This window comes from Anopheles maculipalpis, chromosome 3RL, assembly GCF_943734695.1.
Source record: "Anopheles maculipalpis chromosome 3RL, idAnoMacuDA_375_x, whole genome shotgun sequence".
Lineage (NCBI taxonomy): Eukaryota > Metazoa > Arthropoda > Insecta > Diptera > Culicidae > Anopheles > Anopheles maculipalpis.
Genome location: NC_064872.1, coordinates 57,603,689 through 57,625,308, shown reverse-complemented (window position 1 = coordinate 57,625,308; position 21,620 = coordinate 57,603,689). Strand labels below are relative to the sequence as shown.

The following is a 21,620-nucleotide window of genomic DNA, read 5'->3' as shown; positions in this document are numbered from 1 at the left end:
GGCCAACCATTTGGGCGACACTTTTCTTCACCGCATCGAATGGAGCAACAGAGGCAGTTTGATGGCAACAGCCCAAGTGACAAGATCGACGATGCAGCATTAATTGCAGCACCACCATCAAGTGCATTCTACGGTGTGTTTGGTGTTTAGGGAGATTTTGGATTGATTTTCTCCCTCACAGTATCCAGTTACGGCTGTAGAGAGATTGTGTCGTGTAAGAAGGTGTATGGACAGTGTGCCGTTCGAAGATTTCCGATACCAAACACCGGATAAAATGCTACAGGCAAATGTTGTTTTGTTGGTCAAAGAAGATTGATTAATTGACAAATACCTTGGGAAGGAACCATCACACCAATCCGGACAGCCTTTACTAGAAAAGGAAATCTTCATTGGTCAACCGTTGCTGAACAAAGAACGATTTTGAGCCGCATAAACAATTTTCCACCAACGTTGTGTTGTCTACGGGCATTGGCTAGCTGTATTCGCTGTTCGGTGACAGTGCGTGATCCGATGCTTCAGTGTGTGCGTGCATAGCAGGCGGCGATTTTCTTTGCAAGCGGGGAGGGCCTACACATGGCCTACTGGGCTTGAAGAGTTGCATTTTACTGTGCATGGAAAACTTTATCCGTTCTAAAGAGTGGCAACGGATCAAGAATTCACCATAATTTCGAATCGATCCTAACTATTACTCCGGTTAGGTTCTGTTAAGCACGGATAGACTATTTTTGTGTGCTACGGCTAGCTACAGAATAAACCAAGTGCAATTACACACCCCATCATCATGTCTAGCAAGGAAGAAACCGTACCGAACCCACTGGATGGTGAACGGGAAACTCATCGAGAAATTTGCCGTGCACTCAACATCGATGCGGATACGGAGAAGCAATCGTGGTGTTCGTACGAACGAGCACGCAGTCAGTACGATCTTACGGTAAGTTGTACTGCATACTAAACATTTACATTGAATTTACTATATTTTAACATCACAAGTAGCTTGTGCTTAATTTGATCAATTTTATCTAAACCCGTACACCGGACGTATTGCATTAATCGTGTGTTCGTTGAAAAGCACCACGCTTCTCGCCGGGAGTGCTGATGCTCTCTACGTGAGATGTTTTGCGTGTTTTTTTACGTGAGGGTTGTTTTGTCTTCTTTTTCGACATCGGGTCGTATCAGCCTATTTGAATTTTCCCCCTTTTAAGCAGCAATATGGGGGTGAGGGTGCTCAGCGGAGATTTCTATATGGCCAATATTTATGGTACGACTTACTACAGATAATTTCCGCTCGACAACAACCGAACTTTGGCATGTTTCGTTAAATGTTGATTTCTCTCGCGTGCAATACGCACGGAACTATTGATACGTTGGAAAATAAATGTTTTGGGACTTATTTTACGTTTCATTGATGTATCAAAAGTTGTCGCTTTCCATGCGTCACATGCTCTGGGAATGAGCCATAAACGTGAGTGTGCATGTTCTCTTCCGTTTTTTGTTTCACATGTTTGCTTGACTTGGCTTACGCGGCCTGCCAGATCTCTTGTCGGTTTTCTGGCTTACTTCGATTCTGGCGAGGACTTCGATCCTCACTAATGGGATCTTAGGCCACCGGACTGCCCTTAGCAAACTGATTATTATCATACCACAAACCGCATATTGTTTTAAACATGGAAACAATTGTTTTATGACCTAAGAAACACTGTGAAGCAGTCTGAGATATCTTAGTTTAGATAAATTCTGTCCAAGCACCGCACCACAATGAAATTAATCTATTAAAGCTATCCACAAAGTTACCCACACCGTCACTTTAATCGTAATTGCAGGTAATTAATTAACATCAATTGATCATCTGCCTGTATGCAATAAAATAGTGCAGGGGACGGTCCACAAATAACGTAACGCTAAAATCGGGATTTTTTGACGACCTCCCCCCCACTTCAATATTGCGTTACGATAATACACTTCCCCCCCTTCCCCTCCCTTCCGAAAAAAATACGTTAATATAAAATTTTGGATAAAATGTCAACTTAATTTAACTTTTTATTCCAAATACTACGAAAGTGGTTGGTCAATTGGTAGAACAGCCTTTTTGTAACCAGAAGATCACAGGTTAGTTTTAAAAACAAGTTATTTCTAACATACGCCTCGCCTGTTTGGGTAATGTGCGCTAAAACACACAGCTTCAAATTAGCAAAATTAGCTTCAAATATGTGAGGCTGCGACCACACACGCCCAAAACAGACCGAAACGAAACATTAAATTTGACAGTAAATAAATAAAAATTTTGAAAGGTTTGATTGTTTCGGTCAAACCCGCAAGAACAGCGAAACAGTCAAAGAAGCGTTACGAAGCGTTACACTTTGATGTTCCGTTTCGGTCGTGTGTGGCCCCGGCCTGAGAAATAATATCTAAAAACTATATTAAATATCCCTTCATAGTACAGGACATATTCAGTACAAAGAAGGTGTAACATAAATATCATCGAACAATACATAATGAAATTGACAAATAACTATAACATGTGACAATACGGCGCAAGCCGGCATACTTAAAATAAATTAAAATAACTAACTATAACAGCAGAAACCCCGTGAACTTCAATACAGTAACTGGCTAAATAACCAATTTCCCTCATCCCTCATAAAATAAATAAAAATAACTAAGTATAACAGCAGAAAACCCGTGAACTTCAATACAGTAACTGGCTAAATAACCAATTTCTCTCATCATTCTTTTACTCCCATATTTCCCTCTCTTTACCTTCTATGAAGCCCACACCGTTTAAAGAACCTGAGATTTCATTAGCCAATACAACACTACCGACTTCAAAAAGATTTTTAAAAAATAGCATGAAGATAGAGTAAGATAGGATAAAAACGTAAAAACAAGGGTATAAACTAGATTAAGCATAGATTTATATAGTATATTTAAAGTTTGTTTATCCATGTCATTTTTTTCCCCACGAATCATTTTCTAACGCCAGATCGATAAATTTAACATCGATAAAATCGACAAGGTCAAAAAATAACTTACCAGTAACGAGGAAGATCGAACCCGTTAAAGTAATGTAATATTTGTATATTGTGCACATGGATTTTCACTCGAATAAACTACTACTACAGAGGAAAAACAACGGAGCCGGTCTTAACACGGCAGGAAGTTATTTTTTTATTCCTGTATAGAGATATGATTAAAAAAAAAGACATTGGACAATCGGTTAAAAAATGGATCATTATGAAATATTACAATTTTGGAGCTATCGCCATAAATAAAACAAGTGTGTCTAGAAATTATACATACAATACATACTACATACAACATTATGTTACGTAACACAAAGTGGACAACCCCTTCCCCTTGTGTAACTAATCGTAACACTACAGGGTACCCCCCTTCCCCTCCTTCGAGCGCTACGTAATTTATGGACGCCCCCTAACAGTTCCTCAATGCATATTTGTTTTCGCTTCGTCGTAATATTTTTTTTTATAATACTTCTCTTTTTTTACAATAACACACTTGTGGAGATGAATAAAAATGATCTTCTGATAAATTGAATGGAATGCAATTAAACGTGTGTTGAATATTATAAATGCTTACCTGGACAAAATTAAAACTCCCTTCTAACTTCCCTCCGTTACGGTAGACGAGGCGGTAGCGGTACCAGTCTTCACACGGCAGAACCGGATATCGAATCTCGTCTGGACCGTTTCCGTCAATAATACCGTGGGTAAACTTTTATAATGCTCGCTGCACCCTATAACAGATAATAAATAGAATGGCTTAAAGACTAAATTTATTTATTTTTTTATAATTTATTGTCACGATTCAATGCCATATTGTCACCACCGCTTTTGATGACTAACATGATAAGACATTTCCTACTTATTTTTTGCCTTATACCGGGGGCATACTCGGTTGTGGAAAATGTTGATGTTGGAAATGGTGGATGGTGAAAAATGTTGATTATTTTTTTATTAAATTAATTAAATTTTGATTAAATTCCATACCGACAAGCTTTAGTATTAACTTAGTTATTCTCTTCTTGGCTTATCGATCTTCTATAAGGTCACGCCGAACATCCAATGGCTTATCAGACTTGCTGATAATAAATACCGCGTAGTTGGATAGTCAATTCCTCATTACGGGTTAACGGTCCGGAAGGGATTTTAATCCAGGCCCTGTCGTGTGGAGACCGGCGTCGTTGTTCCTTTGCTACCAGGCCAGTTCAGTTACAGAATTATTAGATCTGTACAACAAATGTTCAGATTTTAGATTTATTGATTCAAAGTGTTTGGCCAGACATTGCTATATCATTGCTTCAATATAAAATCTTAGCTAAATGTAACAAAAACTGACGCAACAAACAAGAAGGTTAACCAAACAGCTTAGTTAAATTAGTAGGTTGACGTCAGATCTGCAATTACGGAACATTCTAAGAGGGACATTTATATTAACTCTAATCCATAGTTCTGGTGCATCTATCTCAACGATGAGTAGTTTAGCCGTAAATATGCAATGGGTTTTATCACGTCTCCGTGCAACTGCATCTAAACCTAATAACAGACAACGAGCGAGTATGGTACGAAGGACGAACAGCTACATTATTACTTTATTGCTACTGCTTTAATTCACTCAGTTCTAAACCCAAATAGTAGGATGAATTCGTCGTGAATTCATCGTACCTCTACAAATTATCCGAATTCCCATGTACCGATTTAAAAAAAACTAATCTTAACTACTAAACAACTAACATAGGTGCGGTTCGGTGGTAGTGCAACAACAGCGCCGGACTTCACACAGTAGGATTAGGAATCAAATCCCATCCGGACCGTTCCCCCGTAGTGTGGACTTGACTATCCAACTACACGCTGGTGGTAGTATTAGCAAGTCTAGTAGGCAATTAGGCCGGTGCGATCTTTTTGATGGTCGTTTACCCAACAAGAAGAAGAACACCAACCACTCTCTAGGTTTAACTTATTAAACTAAAGGTTATATTGCCTATAGGACTACAGGGTTTACCAAACTGTGAGTGCACGTGCAAACCTCTGTTTGTGGTTATATGCTCATTCCGATTACACAAAATAATTACGAAATTATCGTCACGCTGCAGAAAAAGCTAACGTGTGGATTCAGCCAATTGTAGTTGTGCTTGCTAAAAGAAGGAATGTTAATTTTTTTCCGAAATTAATGCGATGTACAACGAGGAAGCGCACACACTCAAACAATGTTTCATTATTCGAAGAGCGCACAACACAATTTATAGTTAATTTCATTTGATTTTCAATAATGACATTAATCGACAACTGTTTGTCGAGTTGAAGAAAGCGGATGTTCATTTTTAATAATTACTGGAAATACTACGATTAACCCATAATGCCTTCATTTATTTAATCCCATTGTTCTAAAACTATTTAGCTACTTTCATCAGGGGCGATCGGGTCTGGGTGGGTTGATACAAAATAAAATCGAACCACCGATTATATAGCCGTTGCTTACAGTATTTACAAACCAGCAAATATCATTCTACCGAACTAGAATAGCATAACACGTCCTGTAACACGGCCAGCGTGTTGCACGTTCAAGCTGCTTACGCCAAAACCGGCGATAGCTGAGGCCCCCTTCTTCCGTTTGCCAAAAGTGTGCCCCTAGCAACCAATCCGCCTATGGCAAACGTGTGTCTTATTGCACCGATGCTGTGTTTCCTACCTTTTTCCTGCGCTTGCAGTGATCGCAATCGTGCCAAAGAAGCACGGCAAAATGGAAGAAAAAATGCATTTCAGCAGCAGCAGTAGCAGCAATTCCCTGCTGGTGGAAGATGTTGATAAGAGAGAGAGAGAGAGAGAGAGAGAAAAAAGAAAGAGAGAGAGAGAGAGAAAGGCAGAAGCGCCGGTACGCACATGACCGCACATACGCACATTGTGCGCGTGTCTATTTTTCGACGATTAATCGAACCTTTCGCGTTGCCAATTGCCATGCGTTTTTGTGCCCTTTTTTGTGCCTCAACAACAGTGCAAAGATTAGCTTATGCGACCGAGCCAATGGTTGGTCTGGTTGACGGTCAGTTGATGCATTAAATCGAGCACATTGCCCCCGAAAGATTGGATTCTTCAACATGTGTGTGGACACGTTTCTTCTGTATTTAATGTCCATGTTCCCGTGTCTCCCGGTGCTGTGTGAGCTTTTATTTCTCGCCAAAATGATGCTGCACTATTAATAATTGTCTAGGCTTCGTCCAAGCACTGTTTAAGTTTCGAAATTTTTGCTATGGTTGGTTTAATTATTTTATTTTTTGCAAACTGCTGAAAATTCCATCCCGGCACAGTGCTTTATTTTAACGTTCCATGCGCAGCCAACCAAAGAGTTTGCCAAAAATGGATGAACTTCGCCGCTTTAACGATCAAGAAAACTGTCTTCTAAAACGAGAAGAAATAAGATTAGAAAAAGGAATAGAAAATAGGACAATAATGGATGGGAGAAATGGAAAAAATACGTCCAAAAACAAGACTGATCGCGGTCGTGATCGCGCTACGGTATGGAAGCTTTGAAATGATGATTATTTAATTGGTTCCCGGTTCTTGTTTTTTTGTTGGTATGTTCAGTACGATATTTTTAATTTATTTATTTTTCTCATCTAAAGAAACCTAACCTGTCCGAGACATTAGAATATCCTTTGATTTAAAATTGGGCGAAAAAAATGATGCCACAAAAAGCAATAAGATATTGATAATTTAAAATACAGTTGCGCCAAAACTACTGTCAAGCTTCTGTCAAAATAAGTTTTTTCCCGAGTTTAAAGCCTCGGCCGAGAGTTTTCGGCGCTCTGCAGACACACATAGAGAACAAACGAAATAAAAACGACACACCAAGCTCAATTTCCGTTCCCTTAAAGAACCGTTCACTATAAGTGACCTTTTTTAATTTTTAAATCCTTCCTTGTGCACCGACGAAACAAACAGTAGTTCTTCTGCTGATCCCTAGACGATCTTTTTAGGCCCACCAATGTCTATAAACGTATGGTGCACAAGATCAGTTTTTTATACCTCGGGCAACCTTCTTTCGATGAGGCACCCCAAGAAGCAGGTCCTTTTTCAACCTGAACGAAGGTAGATTAGGATGCTTCAGGGAGTTCGAATGCGTTTTGAAGGAGCAGCAAGATAGAAGGTGCACACATGGCTGGCACTTTCTGTCCCTTTTCCCCTCCACGTTCTAGAGGTTCTCACCGGGGTTAGCATGTGCATTTTTCGATAAGCTGGGTGGGATCTTTCCGGCATATTGTAGTACCACGTACCTGGGATGCATTCACTCTGGGTCGCACATGTGCTGGATATCCTGCGTAGCTCGTGAGCTATCGGAATTTGCTACTACTTGCAACAATTGTGCGCGTGCGGCCACGATTGGGTGTGGTGTCGGCGACGCATAATGATCGACCTCGCGCATTCTTTTCCCTGTAGCGCTATTGCGCCCCGGGTAAATGTGTGCCCTTGGTTGTGTGGCGGGGGGAATAGTACTGCGTGGTCTCTTTCATTACACACCCTTTCGTTGGATGCAATTCCAAAGTTCGCAATAACTTCCACACACTCAAAAGAAAGAGGTCATCATCATCACCGTGTTCGAACGAACGGGGTTTTTTTTTATATGGTAGTGACGCGTTCCGGTATGTTGCCGCGCTCCGTCACACAGAGTGCGCTACACAGCTGGCCGGTCGTGGCGGGAAACTGCGCTAGTATGGCGCGGAAGTTTGGAAGGCATACATAAAAAAAGCAAGAATCGGCGGGAAGAGTTTGAGCCACGGAGAAGAGCCATGCTTTTGCTTCTGCTGCTGTGTTCATTTTCTTATTTGTTTCTCTGCTTTTGGGTTTTGCTGGTTTCCCATTTCGCGGCAGTGAACAGCTGTTTCCGGGCCGAGAAGAGTATTCCTTTTAAAGCGTATTTGTGTGCAACTTGCCCTTTTGCGTGAATAAAGATTCAGGCGAAGGTGAGAGTAAAAGAACATTTTTAAAGTACTATATTGGGAGCATTATTTAATATTAAATTATTTTTTGTTTTGCTTATTAATATGTAAAACATTAGTGGCTCATAATATTGGATTTTCAATCTGAGTTATTCAGAAGTAAAAATGATCTTTTATTGGTCCAATTGTAGTGTTAGAAAGCTATGGATTCTCTTCTTGTTCTTTTTGGCTTAACGACCTCTTCTAGGTCACGCTGGTCACCCAATGGCTTTTACTGGACTTGCTTGATACCACGTTGTTCGATAGTCCAAGTATAGACCACAGGGGAATCCTTAAAATGTTGAAAATGATGTTCCATTTTCCTGCAGAAATTCATTTAGATTTCAAATTTGTCTTTCTAATTGATTTCGGATAGTTGCACACAGGAACAGCAAAAAAGTGTGCCAAAAAGAATCAACTAGCTTCGGTCCGGGTGACTCCGAGTTCTGCTGCTGTGGGGGGCTACGGGCTTCGAGCTACGAATATGCGCGGATTCTGTGTGACTTCACCAAAAAGATGGGAATCGTCCTTTGATTCCTTCCCCTCTCCCTTCTCTTAGATTTTACACACTATCGTCCTATCAACTGATTGTTGTTTGTTTGTTTTTTGTGTGTTACACGTTCGCAACGGGTGTCGTCGACATGCGCCAGTCGCTATTTTCGCCCTAAGAGTCGATAAAAATTGGTTTAGGAGATCCAAGGTCGTAACTAGCGATCTTGTGGTTGGTCGAATCTCTGGAAACGATTCTGCAGTAACCTTACAAGGTTACTGTAGCTATCGGCTCCATGCGCGTTGCAGGCGTCAGGGTCTCCAGCGACATCATTAGACCAATTGAATTAAGTTTGCCCAATGTGAAGTTTTGACTGCTTTACAAGTAGCTTCACAAAGTTGTAGTGGCTTTCGGACTCTTGCGTTCTACCGATAGTGGGGCCGCCAGCCAAATGGAGTGGCGAATTACACAAAGTATCCGAAATGAAGGGGGTTTTCTTGGGAGCCAGTTGTTGGTCTCCATTGCGCTCCAAAGAGCCGCCAACCCCTTAGCGGACATAGAGAGAACAACATTAGAACCATACCTGGCAGCAACAAAATCCACAACCGAGCTCACCCGGGATAAGGTGCACTTGAATTGAGGAAGAAGGAAATGATTCCCCCTTCAAATAGGATATAAATTGAGTGAGTTGTAAAGCTAGATATAAGATTTGATTTTAAGGAAAAAGGTCTGGTCGTCTTTACGAAATAATTAAAAAAGTTGCTCACATGATAGAATTTCTAGCAGGTCCCACTGAACAATAAAGACCTTTTTTTGGTGGCAAAGTTTAAAAAGCAATTTTTTGACATTTCTTTAAGTTCCATTTACGCAAAGAAACGACTGTTCGCTGTATTTCAAATCAATTATTATAATGACTCACGATATAGAAATTACAGTCGACAGACTCTCCCAATGGTAAAACAAGTAAGATTTCGCTTGTTTTACCATTAACAACATGGACGCTGTGCCTCCCTTACAGTCAGTTTGTTGAACTTCGCATTGCAACGTCTCTCCTAGTGCCGATTAGTATCCCACCAATGCCTTTTAAAAAATTCCACCTATTTTGCCAAGAACCGCAAGTACATTCGAACACAGTACGCCGCGGAACGTTGGTGCACGCAAAACAAACAAAAAAGTGTAATGAATATTCACCAAATACGCGCGCGCGTTTCGTTTCGCGAGCTAAAAATTTCATACTCGAAACGAGCGCACCGAGACTCTCGTCTTGGGAGGGCGCATCAATCGTAGATTTAGTAGAAAAAGTTAAATAGCCGTTCAACATCGATCGAAAGCCGCGCATCCGGCACGAAAGAAGAAGTGGGTATGTGAAAAATGCATCTACAAAGAAGGTTATTGTCCCTGAACCACAACACTCTGGTGTTGGATTTTAAATACGATATTTTGATCATCCAGAAAGTTAACTTTTCTGTGCTTAATAAATGTTTTTAATTATGTTTTCTCCCCGCAAATCTTACCTATTCTGTCCTTTTGTCGTTTGTATACAGGGAGACCCGAAGCACTGGATGTGTTGCTCGCTGTACGTAGCCTGCCTTCAGGAGCTACCGGCCGTCGGTCATCCGAACCACTTGATACAGGGCAACGGGGTGAACATTACAAACTTGCTGTCGCAGTGCAGTATCAAGTATGACCGATTGTGTACTGCCCATACAAATGTGAATGTTTTATCGGCTAACGCGGGGTTTCTTTTTAATTTTATTGTTTTGCAGCATCCAACAATTTTTCGACAATGTGTCACAATGGGCCGAGATTCGTTCGCTGCCAACTCACCTGCAGCTGGAGGTGGAGAAATTGAAACACGCGTTTTCCGTCGCGTACCGTACGTACTCCGTGTACCGTGAGGTGTTCCCACGCATCTTCAACGAAGCCAACATCGTGCCGGACGAGCCGAAGCGCAACAAGAAATCGAAGCCAAATCCCTGCTCGTACAACAAGCTTCGCGAGTTTGGCTGGCTGCTGTTTCTCACCGTAAAGGAGCAGCACAATGAGCATAGGCACGATTTAACCACCGCAATCGATCTGTGCGTGTGCGTGATAGATCTCATCTATCGAAATGTGGTCGCTGAGGATCGCATGGATTTGGTTAACCCGAACGTACTGAGTGAGGCTGGCACCACGATCGATGGGACAACTGAAGCGGCCGAAGCAGCGAAGCGCATCAACATACCAGAGCTACTGTGCGTTGATTGTCCGACCATGGTTGAGAGTGTGGAAGAAACGAATCTTAACATCTTTCTCCCATCACTGTCGGTGATGCACGATGGAAGGGATCTGTTAGCGAAGCGGGTGACAACCGACACTGGAGCAACGACCTACATGGGTCTGGTGTCGGTACCGAATTTCGAGGAAAATCTTAAGCTCTTTAACCGCCGCTACGAACGAAGCATCCTGCGGTGTGGCATGTTGGACGAACGAATCGCACTGAACAGTCGCAGTTCGCCCACGAGTCAGCAGCGGAATCGCTGGTGCGCCCATCCCTATACCCCGCTTAGCATCAAGGCGGCCCAAAGTGGTGCTGCCTCCAGCGTGAATCGTGTTGGATTCGCCGCGGATTTGTCAACTAACGGTGGTGCGTTCGTTGTGCGCGGCACACACACGCAACTTTTGAAGAAAATTCAGGGCCACATTCCGGGCCATCCGCGAGAATCGTTTCTAGCGCTGATGCAAAACTGTACGCCCAGCCCACTGCCGACCGTGCTGGAGCACGTGGTGCGGATGCGGCAGCGATTTGTCAGCAAGCTCACCGAAAACGAAGGCTGGAATGGACGGTCGGCTGAGAGCCGGTTCGTTGCGATCGAGGCACTGTACTACCAGCTGTTGGAGAACATCATACCGTGGGAGCTGAAGAAGCGCCCATTGATGCCGGTATCGAAGGCGATCTTTGACTTGTGCTCGAACAGCATTTTCAACGAAACGCTGATCGTGTGCGGGGCCGAGGTGATTTTCTTCCTGCGGCAGGAGCAGCACAACTTTCCCTGGATTTTGGAAGTGTTCGGCATGGAACCGTTTCAGTTCTTCAACATCATCGAGGTGACGGTATCATCGAACAGTGACATCTTCACATCGGACATTGTTAACCATCTGCGGAGGGTATGTCATTTGATTTTTAAGATAGAAGGAGAGTTCCATAACGTCTTCATGAAGTCTTATATTTGTATTGGTTTTGGTTTTAGATTGAAGAACAACTTGTTGATTCGATCAGCTGGAAAAGCTCGTCGGTATTGTGGGAATGTATGGAGAAGGAAAATTATCAAATTCCGGAAAACAAGGACGTTGAGCAGCGAGCCGCTATTGCCGGCGTAACGCCACTGAAGGCTGATTCCATGCCCAACACACCGAACGGTACCCGTGGTAAGTTTGAAGGATCGTTAACTAATTCTTCAGTATGAAGTGATCGGTTTCAGGAAGCACGTATGCGAACGTTAGTACCTTTGTACCGCGGTGCACACAAATAACCATTACATGTGTCCCTCCCCGACCCTCCTGTTCAGGTGGCAGCTCATCCGGCGTGGCAGGTTCTTCCGGTGCCGGTCCTTCAGTAGCTTCGACGGTACCTTCAACTACTGGCCGCCCAGTGCCGCATCCAGACTCGGCGAAGAAAAAGCTTTTCGTTGATCCTCCCGCAACCCCCTCAAAAGTGGCACCAGCTTCTTCAATGTCCACTACGATGGCCGTTGCTGCCGCTGGATCAGCATCTGCAGCATCGTCCGCTTCGTCGTCCGAGATGGCCAATGCGCCAGGTTTGTGTGGAATATGCATTCGCATCCTTCGTGTGGTCGTTGCATTCTTCTCAGCATTTCTCGCATCATTCTAATGCAAATCATATCATCTTTCGCTTGCATTTTGCTACTGGTGTTTCGTCTAACCTTACGCATACAGGGGGCAGATTTTCTTATTCGAACATCTTACACAGGCAGCATTTGTGGTTAGAATTGTGTCTCTCTGTGTCTCTATCTATCTGTTTTCTTGGCTTAACGATTAAATATTTATTTACCGCTTTCCATATTGTATAAAGTGCCTAAACATGTAGCATGTACGAATCAGATTTTATATGAGTCGAACTTTATAACTATATTCCTGGGATATCAATTTATCCTTTCGATAAGTGTTATCAATTTATCTGAGGCGTTTTATACCTTAGCAAGTCAGTTGGAAATAAAGAAGCATATCTTCCCATCCTTTGAGTTTTATAATATCTTCAAAATCGTGCAGTACATACATACATACATCTTCAAAATCGTGCAGTAACATTAAGAAGGGAAAATCTGAAGATTTATGATCGCGAGATTAGAGTATTCGTCTAAACTGTGACGATAAAAAGATATCCAAATACAGAGTTTAACAGCCAATCCGAATTACGAATAGTAAAAACAAAGTGGAATTTGAGCTACACAACATTTTCCCACTACAACACACGTTATATAACTTTAGCTACGCCGTTTCAATTGATAACATCATTTCCGATTTTAGACTTCGTCGAATGCAAGCCTATGACCATGATTAAGGCATGGAAAAAGTACCGATTCTAACGGCTTTCTAAACCAGTTGCAAATTGTTTTATCGTAGCTAAACCGTTGAAATCTGCGTTCAAGTTGGAAAATGTTGCGCCTTTTGAATCCTGCATTGTTCAAGATATTCTAACACTTGTTCTGTGAGCTGGTAAACACTTTAAGTTTGATTCCTGTTTTTTTAGGGCCAACCTCGGCAAACCTCTGAACTTTTTGTTAAACAAAATGGTCGCCCGGTAAGGGGTAGCAATGTAGAATGCTTCTTGGGAGTAGAATTTCAGCAAAATTTATACCATTTTCAATATCCAAACCCAACCAAGCTCAAAACCATTTTCATTGCATTTTGATCCTATTTCTTCTTATCACGTTAACCAACAAAATCCTCTACAACAATGATTCTGTTTTTCCTTGCTATAAAAAGTTCTCCCATGATCAGGAAATCTTACCAACTCTTTGTCGTTGTGTCGCTAGAAATTAAACGCTGTCAGCTTTGTGCAATTTATCTTCCAACATCCACTTTTATATGAACATAATCCATTCCTACTAACAGCTTATTGGCGAATGCTACTGATACGATGGCTTCTAATCTAGCACACATCACGTGTAATCATTTACAACCCCATGACCATGTTTTACTACGGTTTGAACGTGATGTGAATGTTTGGTAAACCAATTTAACATGAGTTCATTAGACTATTTCATAGTAATTTCATAGTAACTCACGCAATACCATCAAAATATTTTCATAATTCATCATCGACATTTTTTGAACAAAACTTGTGATTTTTCCATCTTATTTTCCCCTACACACACATAGGTCACGGTACAAGCAATGACTCCCAGTCGATCTCATCGTTTAGTTCTCCCCAGCGCTGCGCAAACGATAATAATCCACCGTCGATCGAAACACGCCGATTAAACTTTTTCTTCCGCAAGGTAAGTTTCTTCAACGCGTATTGCGCGCTGATACGTTCCCGTTGTAGCTTTTTTGTTTTTGGTTTTACGTTTCCAGATGTACCAGGTCGCGTACGAGCGGCTGTGCAATCTCTGCCAGAATCTTGGCATCGTTTCGGAAGAAATTCAAAAGCTAATCTGGACAATACTGGAGTTTACGATCACCAAATGCTCGAAGGAGCTGATGCGTGATCGTCATCTGGATCAGCTGCTGATGTGTGCCGTGTTTGTGACGATACGCATCAAGAGGCTGTCGAACACGTTCATGCAGATCATGCGTTGCTACCACAGTCAGCCCCAGGCGAACAGTTCCATCTATCGGAGCGTATTCATTCGGTACGAAAACGGTACCCCACCGTCGGAGGAAAACGGTGGAGCAAATGGTGGTGAGCAGCAGCAGGAACAGGCGGGTGAAACCGAACGGTTGCCAGTGACGGAAATGTCCGGCACGTCGGTACAGTACGATCGGGAAGTGTACGGTGATATCATCAAGTTCTACAACGACATCTACGTAAGGACGGTGCACCAGCTTGCTTTTCAGTATTACAACACAGACATTGTAAGTGCGCGCTCTTTATCTGTGCTTTTTGTCGTGTTCATGGGATCATCTCTTTCATTTTTGCATCGCTTTTTCTTCTCTTCAGTCCCAGGCATCCTTATTCCTGTCCCCAACGCCCAAATCGCAAGTGCGTAACATACAGAAATCGCCACGCCAGATCAGCTCCGGAATCAATCTGTTCGTTTCAACCACAAGCAAAATTGAATCGCTGAAAGACTCGCCGAACGTTCGTGTGATTACCTTTCCCTCGAGCCCCGGTCAAAGCCCAACGGTATGTGGAAAGGTTTTTTTTTCACCGCCGGTCAGAATAGTAATTCAATACGAGCAATTTCTTTCTTTTCTCGTCCGTTCCAAAAACAATAGATACACGATCGTAAAGTACCGGTGCTGGTACGCGAAAAGCCAGGCGATACGGTTGTTCGCAAGCTAATCGAACCAGCCGCATTCGAACCGACGCTACCATCGAAGCTGAGACGTTTGGATAAAATCCACCAAGAGCGACAGCATCAGGATCACGAATCGTCGGAAAACGAGTAGGATCGCCGGATTCAGTTTTCTTTCATCGCTGTTGCCTGTGGTTTTGTGCCGCCTTATTGTATGCCTTTCTGCTCCCTCATTGTAGTCATATTTCGCTAGATGCGTTTGTTAGATGTTTCCTTCGATTTTAAACGTACGAAATTAAGCTTCCCCAAGACGAGGACAATGTGACAAACTTACTAGGGACTACCTGACTCGGTACACTCGGCATAGCATACAGCACTGACTAATTGTTTGTCTTTTCTATCTAGACTTGGGCGCTTCCCGAATAGTTGTTACGGTCACTTGGTGTTTCCTGATTGAAGCAGCTAGAGGGAGGACCTTTTTCTTTTGTGCAATTGTGTGTGTGGGTTCATACATTACACTACCACATACCCATGAACAATGACCCTTCAGGCAGAATAGTATCATGGACATAGATAGATTAGTTTTCCTTTGACTGTGTATAGTTGAACGTTTTAATATTTTGTTAGAGCAAAATTCTCTGTCATTCACGCGTGTGTGCGTGTGTGTGTTTGTTTGTTTTCTTTTTCTTTTTCTGAACAACACAATGCATTACTCAAAGGGGTAATGTTGGTGGGTAATGGTTTTAAACGATATGTTTTATCTTTTTCTTTTTAAATAATTATTTCGATTTTTAATCTTTTTTAATTTCTTCCACACTGTTTCATCAGTGTATGTGTTCGTTTGATCGGATAGCAGAAGTTTTAATAGTTTAGCAAGTATTTTAATCCCTTTTTTTGTTTTGTTTTAAAAGCTACCAAGTATACATGTATGTATATCGATCTATATATCGAAACAAACATAAGAATGGCGACATTTAGCTGAGATTAAATGACAGAAACGATTGGTTTTCGTTTTTTTCTTAATACCCGTACAAAGCGACTCTACTACAACGCGACAACTACAACATAGTTTCACGCCGCACACCTGCGTACGATTCTGTCCCATTTCTCATCCTTTCTGGTGATCCCTTACTGGCGACAAGTTTTGGTGGATCTCAAAGTTCGGTGTCTTTCATTAATGTGATCTTCTTTTTTCCATTTTTTAAAGAAAGAACGTATTCTCTGTTCGTGTAATGTATATTTGTGTGAGTCTGTATGTGTGTGTGTGTATGTTTGTTTGTTTGTTTAATGTAAAAGTGTAAGAGGCTCTTGATTCTTGATAGCCCTTGCCAAACTTAGACTTTTAGTAGCAAATCTTAATAATTTTAAAACACACGCAAACAAACCAACCCGTTCTTACTCCCTCATGATAGTGTATAGTGCTTAATGTTTATTTATTTAAAGATCAAAACCCTCTAATTATACAAACTTTGGGATTCTGGTTGCAATTTAAACTCCCACCAGGGAAAGGAGTAGGATCTCGCGTTCGCAATGCTTAAGCATTTAAGCTAAAGGAGAACCAGAGTCGACTCCGATTGGTTGGATTGGACTGATTGGACCTGAATCCGTGGTACTTGTAATTCCACCGGTAGGCTATAAAATGTGTATGAAGATATCCGACCTTGCAATAATTCAGTTTGACGGGAGATTGTCCCTCTGCCGGGTGAAGCTGTGATGTGTGATCATCGCCATCGCTGCTTTGTAGATCGTATACTTTGTGTGGTCGCAGAACCGGATGCCCACATTTATGACCCGCACATAGCATCGGGTGTAAAGCGCGTTTGGTTTTGTAGGTGCCATCCTTTCGATCGCGCTACCACTTGTTTGGATTTGGATTTGGTAGATTTAACGAAATTTTGCTTCCCAATACCGAAAATAGATACAGTCAGGAAGAGATGAGAACTGGGCGAAGCGGAATTATCGCAGAGATGTAGGTGTGCTGTTGTATGGTAGTAGAAGTTAAAAATGAGAAAGCGATGCGAAATGAATGCTGCAAAGGACGAACACGGCTCGGTTTAGTTAATTGTCTTAGCTTCGAATCTTATATGACGCGAGAGAATTTCTATCTTTGATTTTCTTCTTGGTTTAACGACCTACAAGTTCACACAGGGCTCGCAACGTCAAAAATCTCGGTATAACATTAGGGCAATGAAAATTTTAGTCAGTTGGCGTCTGAAATGCCCCTGTTAGTTCTTCATTCAAACTAGCCTCCAACATGAGGGTAGAAAAAAATGTTCTAGCGAAAAACTAAAAAAAAAAAACGATTTATGAGACATTAAAGGCTTCAAGGGGGCTATGAGACATATGATCCGTTGAATTCAACAAAATAAAATAATAATTAACAAAAAATAAAAATAAAACATCAACAGAACACATTTCGCTAAGCTCATGATGTCCGGAAGGAATTTTGAGTTAATCCTGTGGTGTGATCTCATCTTCGCGCAGCGAATTCACCGCAACTCACCAGGTTTCGGGGGGCTGCTGATGATGTAATGAGAATAGCACCGGGCGCTGCGCAACATGGACAGAGCAGGCATAGTAGGCCCAACTTGAGATGGAGCGATGGCATTTATGCGTACGCTTAAATGGCCGAGATAATAGATTGGCAAACGATGGCGCTAGACCTTAACCGAGTATTGTTGCGGCAGGCTTAGAATTCTAAGAAGTTGTAATGCTATAATGGACAAGGCTATACTCGTCAGGCAAAATAAGATATGAAACGCAATCATACTTTAAGGCATGCTACAGCTGAACATTTCACAGAATTAAATCTGAGGCTCTGACTTATAGTACATTTGCGATGCATAGCTCAGAATATTTAATTCCTTCTGTGTGGAACCAATATACAATAGGGTATCATTGGAGACACATGACCAATAGAGCATGGAATCATTCAGAAATTAATGATAGTTATACCCAATCCGAAGAAAGTTCTGAAAGATCCGGTGATGTTAACTGAGTTTTGGAACTGAATGAACATGTACCACGCTGTACACAGTGCCTTGTCAGGTGTTGTTCTAAAGGTGACCAAGAATGTCAGGCTGATTTACTTTCTTGTTGAACCGTGTATAATCATACAATACCGCTTGGCCTGTCATTTCCATGATAGTACAACGAACCAGCCGTGTCCGTGCCCGAATGTCACTTCAGATTGTTTTTCTACTCGCACGAAAAAAAACTTCTCCTCTCCAAACGGCGACAATGAACAAACAGACAACCAATACGTACACGATAGACGACGCTATTGTATTTCGTTTAATTTTTCCGTAAAAAATTGTTCGTCCTCAGCTTAACACATGTATCCCAAAAGCGCTAGTAAACGGAAGCTAGTTCCACTCATCTGAAACTTTCATTTCAGAGTGTCTGAAAGTTTCTGATCTCGAGCTTTTCATACGCGACACACGAAAATTGCACTGGCTGTTAAGAACTGTCAAATGTTTATTTGTTAGACTCGTGTAAAAATCGGTAAAAAGAGTGATGAATTACGTTATCAAATCTGAGTGATAAAATAACGCAATAATGAATATATTTTTAATAATCGATTAAAACTCTAGAGTCGAAAAATAACACCCAAAACATTCATTAAAACGAAGAAGCTACCCTTCCATTAAGGACAAAAATTTAAATAATTCCATCAATTGATCAAGCCGTATCGACAGTAAAATTTCACAGCTGTGAAATATTAACGAGCCAGCATTGTTAAGTGACATTTTAGTTGCGTTAAATTCAGTTTCACACAAGTGAAATGCGATCTAACAATTAGCATTGAGTGAAACTTTCGTCCGTCTATCGGCGCTTTAACAGGAGCAAAACAGCATCTTGCCCGTTCAGTTCGTTTCATTCAAAAGGTGTAACATTTAAGCTTAAACACATGGTATAATCAAACGTTAGCTAGTATGGTTTTTATTCTCCCTCTTCTCCCGTTTAATTTAGTAAAACCCATTAACTTTAAACGTTTTTTTTATTAACGCTTGTGTTAATGTAATCATCCCTCAATTCTTTGCGCCTTCCATCCATCGTCACCCTTGTTTTCCTTGGGGTGGATTGCGTGATTTTTTTATTCATTCTTCCTTCCTTTTAATATATTTACCAGCTGTTTATTGTGATTTTTAATGTTTATGGTACATTTATACATGTGTATTTTTAACAAAGATCTAAAATAATCTATTTTCAGATACAATTTTAACCATCCACTCATTAAACTACATTAGCGCTCTCATTTACATTGTTTTACTCCCTTTTTAATTTGCCTTTAACAACAGTAGCTTTGTTTATTTTTAAATTTTAAAGCAATTTATAATACAGTCATATGTGGTTAAATGATTAAGAGAACAAATATATTATGTACAGCAAGTAATGGTGTGTAAACGCTGAAAAGTTGTTCCCAACATCCGAAGATTTGATATGTTAAAAGCTAATTTATATTATAAACACAAACACACAAAAAACCGTCGGCTACATTTACAAACTGCTCTTGGATCATAAATCACGACGATCCATGCCAAGTGCACAACCGATCCGAGGAAGTTATTATTTCTTTGTTGTATTTAGTGGTTCTGGGACACGGTATATTACATATTTGTACATACAATAAAGCTCCCACGCACGCTTCTACACACAAAAGCACGTGCCACGTCGATTAAAATCTCTGTAGCCGGTAATGTTGATGTTTGATCAAATGTTTGTATAATAATTTAAAAGGAACCGCATGTTTTGAAGAAGGGACAAAGAAAAGAAAGAAAGTAAACTGCGCGAGTCATTCAAACGGAGCAAACAGAACAAATAAACAAACAAGCAAACAACATCCTCTTCGGCGGCAGGAGGGACAACTTGCTCTGCACTTTGGCTGTGCAAGTATGTTGATCGTTTAAATATTTTGCTTACATCGTGTTGCAAGTCCCCGCCAGTGGGCTAGCGGACCAGTTGGGGAAGGGCACTGCATCGAACCATCTCGGCACGCTGTGCATCATGCTCTTCCCTGTCCGGGTGCTGCTCCGGTTTGTTCCGCATAATTAAGTGTCCCCATCACTCCTTGTGGGCTCTTCTAGTCAGCGAGGGTGACGGGCGATGACGCTGATGACTCACAGATGGATGGCGAGACATGGCGAGATCCTCCTCCAAAACCACCAGTGTTGATAAAATGCAGGTCATTTTTTTAGTTATTTACTGTGGAGGTGGTAAAGAAACCTAGCCTCCTTTCTTCGGTGCTGGTAAGAAATGTGCATTAAATCATTTCACTCGATGCATTCGACTGTGATGGTGGAACAGAGTTAAACCAAAGGGGGGATGGCCGGAGAGTAATATTTAAGTAAATCATTGCCTCTCAATACCCGGTTCCCGGTAAATGAAGCTCCTAAAGTACAAAATCATGTTTCTCGTGGCGTTGTTCCATTTGTATCGCTCTTTTTTTTTACATTCTTTTAGATTCCATTTCCTTCCGATTCTACCCGAAAGGGCGAGCATGGTGTTTGCGTACCCTGCCCGATAATTGTGAGCTGAAACTTGCATTTCCGGTTGCGGGCGTTCGGTACCTTTTTTTCCAGGGCCGGAAATGAGACGAAGTTCCCTCCGGAAAACACGTTCGAAAAGGAGAAGATGCGATACTATTTGAAGCTAGCATGTGATAAGAAATCGTATCGTACCCAAAGTGCCTGTAGGGGAGAGTGCATCGGATATTGGAATTCCAATCATTCCATGCCGTGTGTTGTGTATACATACTTTTGCAATTGTTTACGTTCGTTCTACTTTAAGCTTTGCAGGACGCAAAATTTAGATAACGTACGCGTCTTAAAGAATTGGAACTCCAGTCACTTTAATTTTGATGATTATCATCACACCGGTACTGATGCGATTCCGTAATCGGGTTCCGGTTCATTAATCATGTATGGATACTTCCATCATTTTTGAAATTTCGTTTCCTTTTCATGAAAAAAAAAGACAAACACAATATAAAGATGGAAATTTGTCTCAAACCTTCGAAGAGGCCTCTCTAGTTGTAATCGGCTCCAGCCTGTCCTTGTTAGGAAGGCGTTTGATATGTTGGACGCTCGTTTGTTTTTATTTTCAAGTAAAGGGAAGGCTCTCATGGGACGGATCGACTTTGGTTGACCTTTCGATAGCCATAGATATTCCTTCATTCCTTTGTATTCCTTCGTCTACCCATGTAGAATTACGGGACGCGTGTGCAGAGTGGGAGATGTTTAAAATGATTTAAAACCGACCCGACCCATTTTCCGGTTTATTGTTCTGAATGTATTCAGTTTTTTTTTAAATCTGCAACTGCAACAGGTTTGACCTCTTTTCATAGAAAGCAATCGTTCTAAGACAAGTGATGTTTTGCTTTGTAATTTTCGTTCAGTAGCATGTAGTGTACTTAATGAAATTAATTCTGTATTAATTTTTGGATTTCAATAATGGTTTACTTACAACATAGTGTGCTAACCGACGCCGCTGTGCCGAACTGGTGGTCACTTTCGAATACCTTCTTGGCGGGGCATGAGTCCTGCATTTTCATAATATGCCCCAGCCATCGTATCCTGCCGGTCTTCGCCAGCGTCAGGATCGCCAAGTTTAGTAAGCCATTTGATGACCGGCGTGGTTTAACAGGTTGTTAAGCCAAGTTAAAAAGGAGTAGAATCGATTT

General features: G+C 41.5%; 4 protein-coding genes across 6 annotated transcripts in view; 2 read left to right on the top strand and 2 right to left on the bottom strand.

Moving 5' to 3' along the window:
• The window catches only part of LOC126561246 (inositol 1,4,5-trisphosphate receptor), a 437,037-nt gene that overhangs the window by 42,807 nt on the left and 372,610 nt on the right, over positions 1-21,620 (bottom strand). The gene's annotated exons all lie outside the window — the stretch shown is intronic.
• Positions 1-21,620, top strand: part of LOC126561609 (protein wech) — a 374,746-nt gene that overhangs the window by 79,246 nt on the left and 273,880 nt on the right. The gene's annotated exons all lie outside the window — the stretch shown is intronic.
• LOC126563378 (programmed cell death 6-interacting protein) overlaps positions 1-21,620 on the bottom strand; it is a 292,351-nt gene that overhangs the window by 169,847 nt on the left and 100,884 nt on the right. The window lies entirely within an intron of this gene.
• On the top strand, positions 761-15,092 carry LOC126563552 (retinoblastoma family protein-like). Its single transcript, XM_050220198.1, has 9 exons — positions 761-935; positions 10,026-10,158; positions 10,244-11,624; positions 11,708-11,885; positions 12,026-12,274; positions 13,860-13,978; positions 14,055-14,555; positions 14,641-14,826; positions 14,919-15,092. The coding sequence occupies exons 1-9, from the start codon at positions 782-784 to the stop codon at positions 15,090-15,092; spliced, it is 3,075 nt and encodes a 1,024-aa protein (XP_050076155.1). The 5' UTR covers positions 761-781.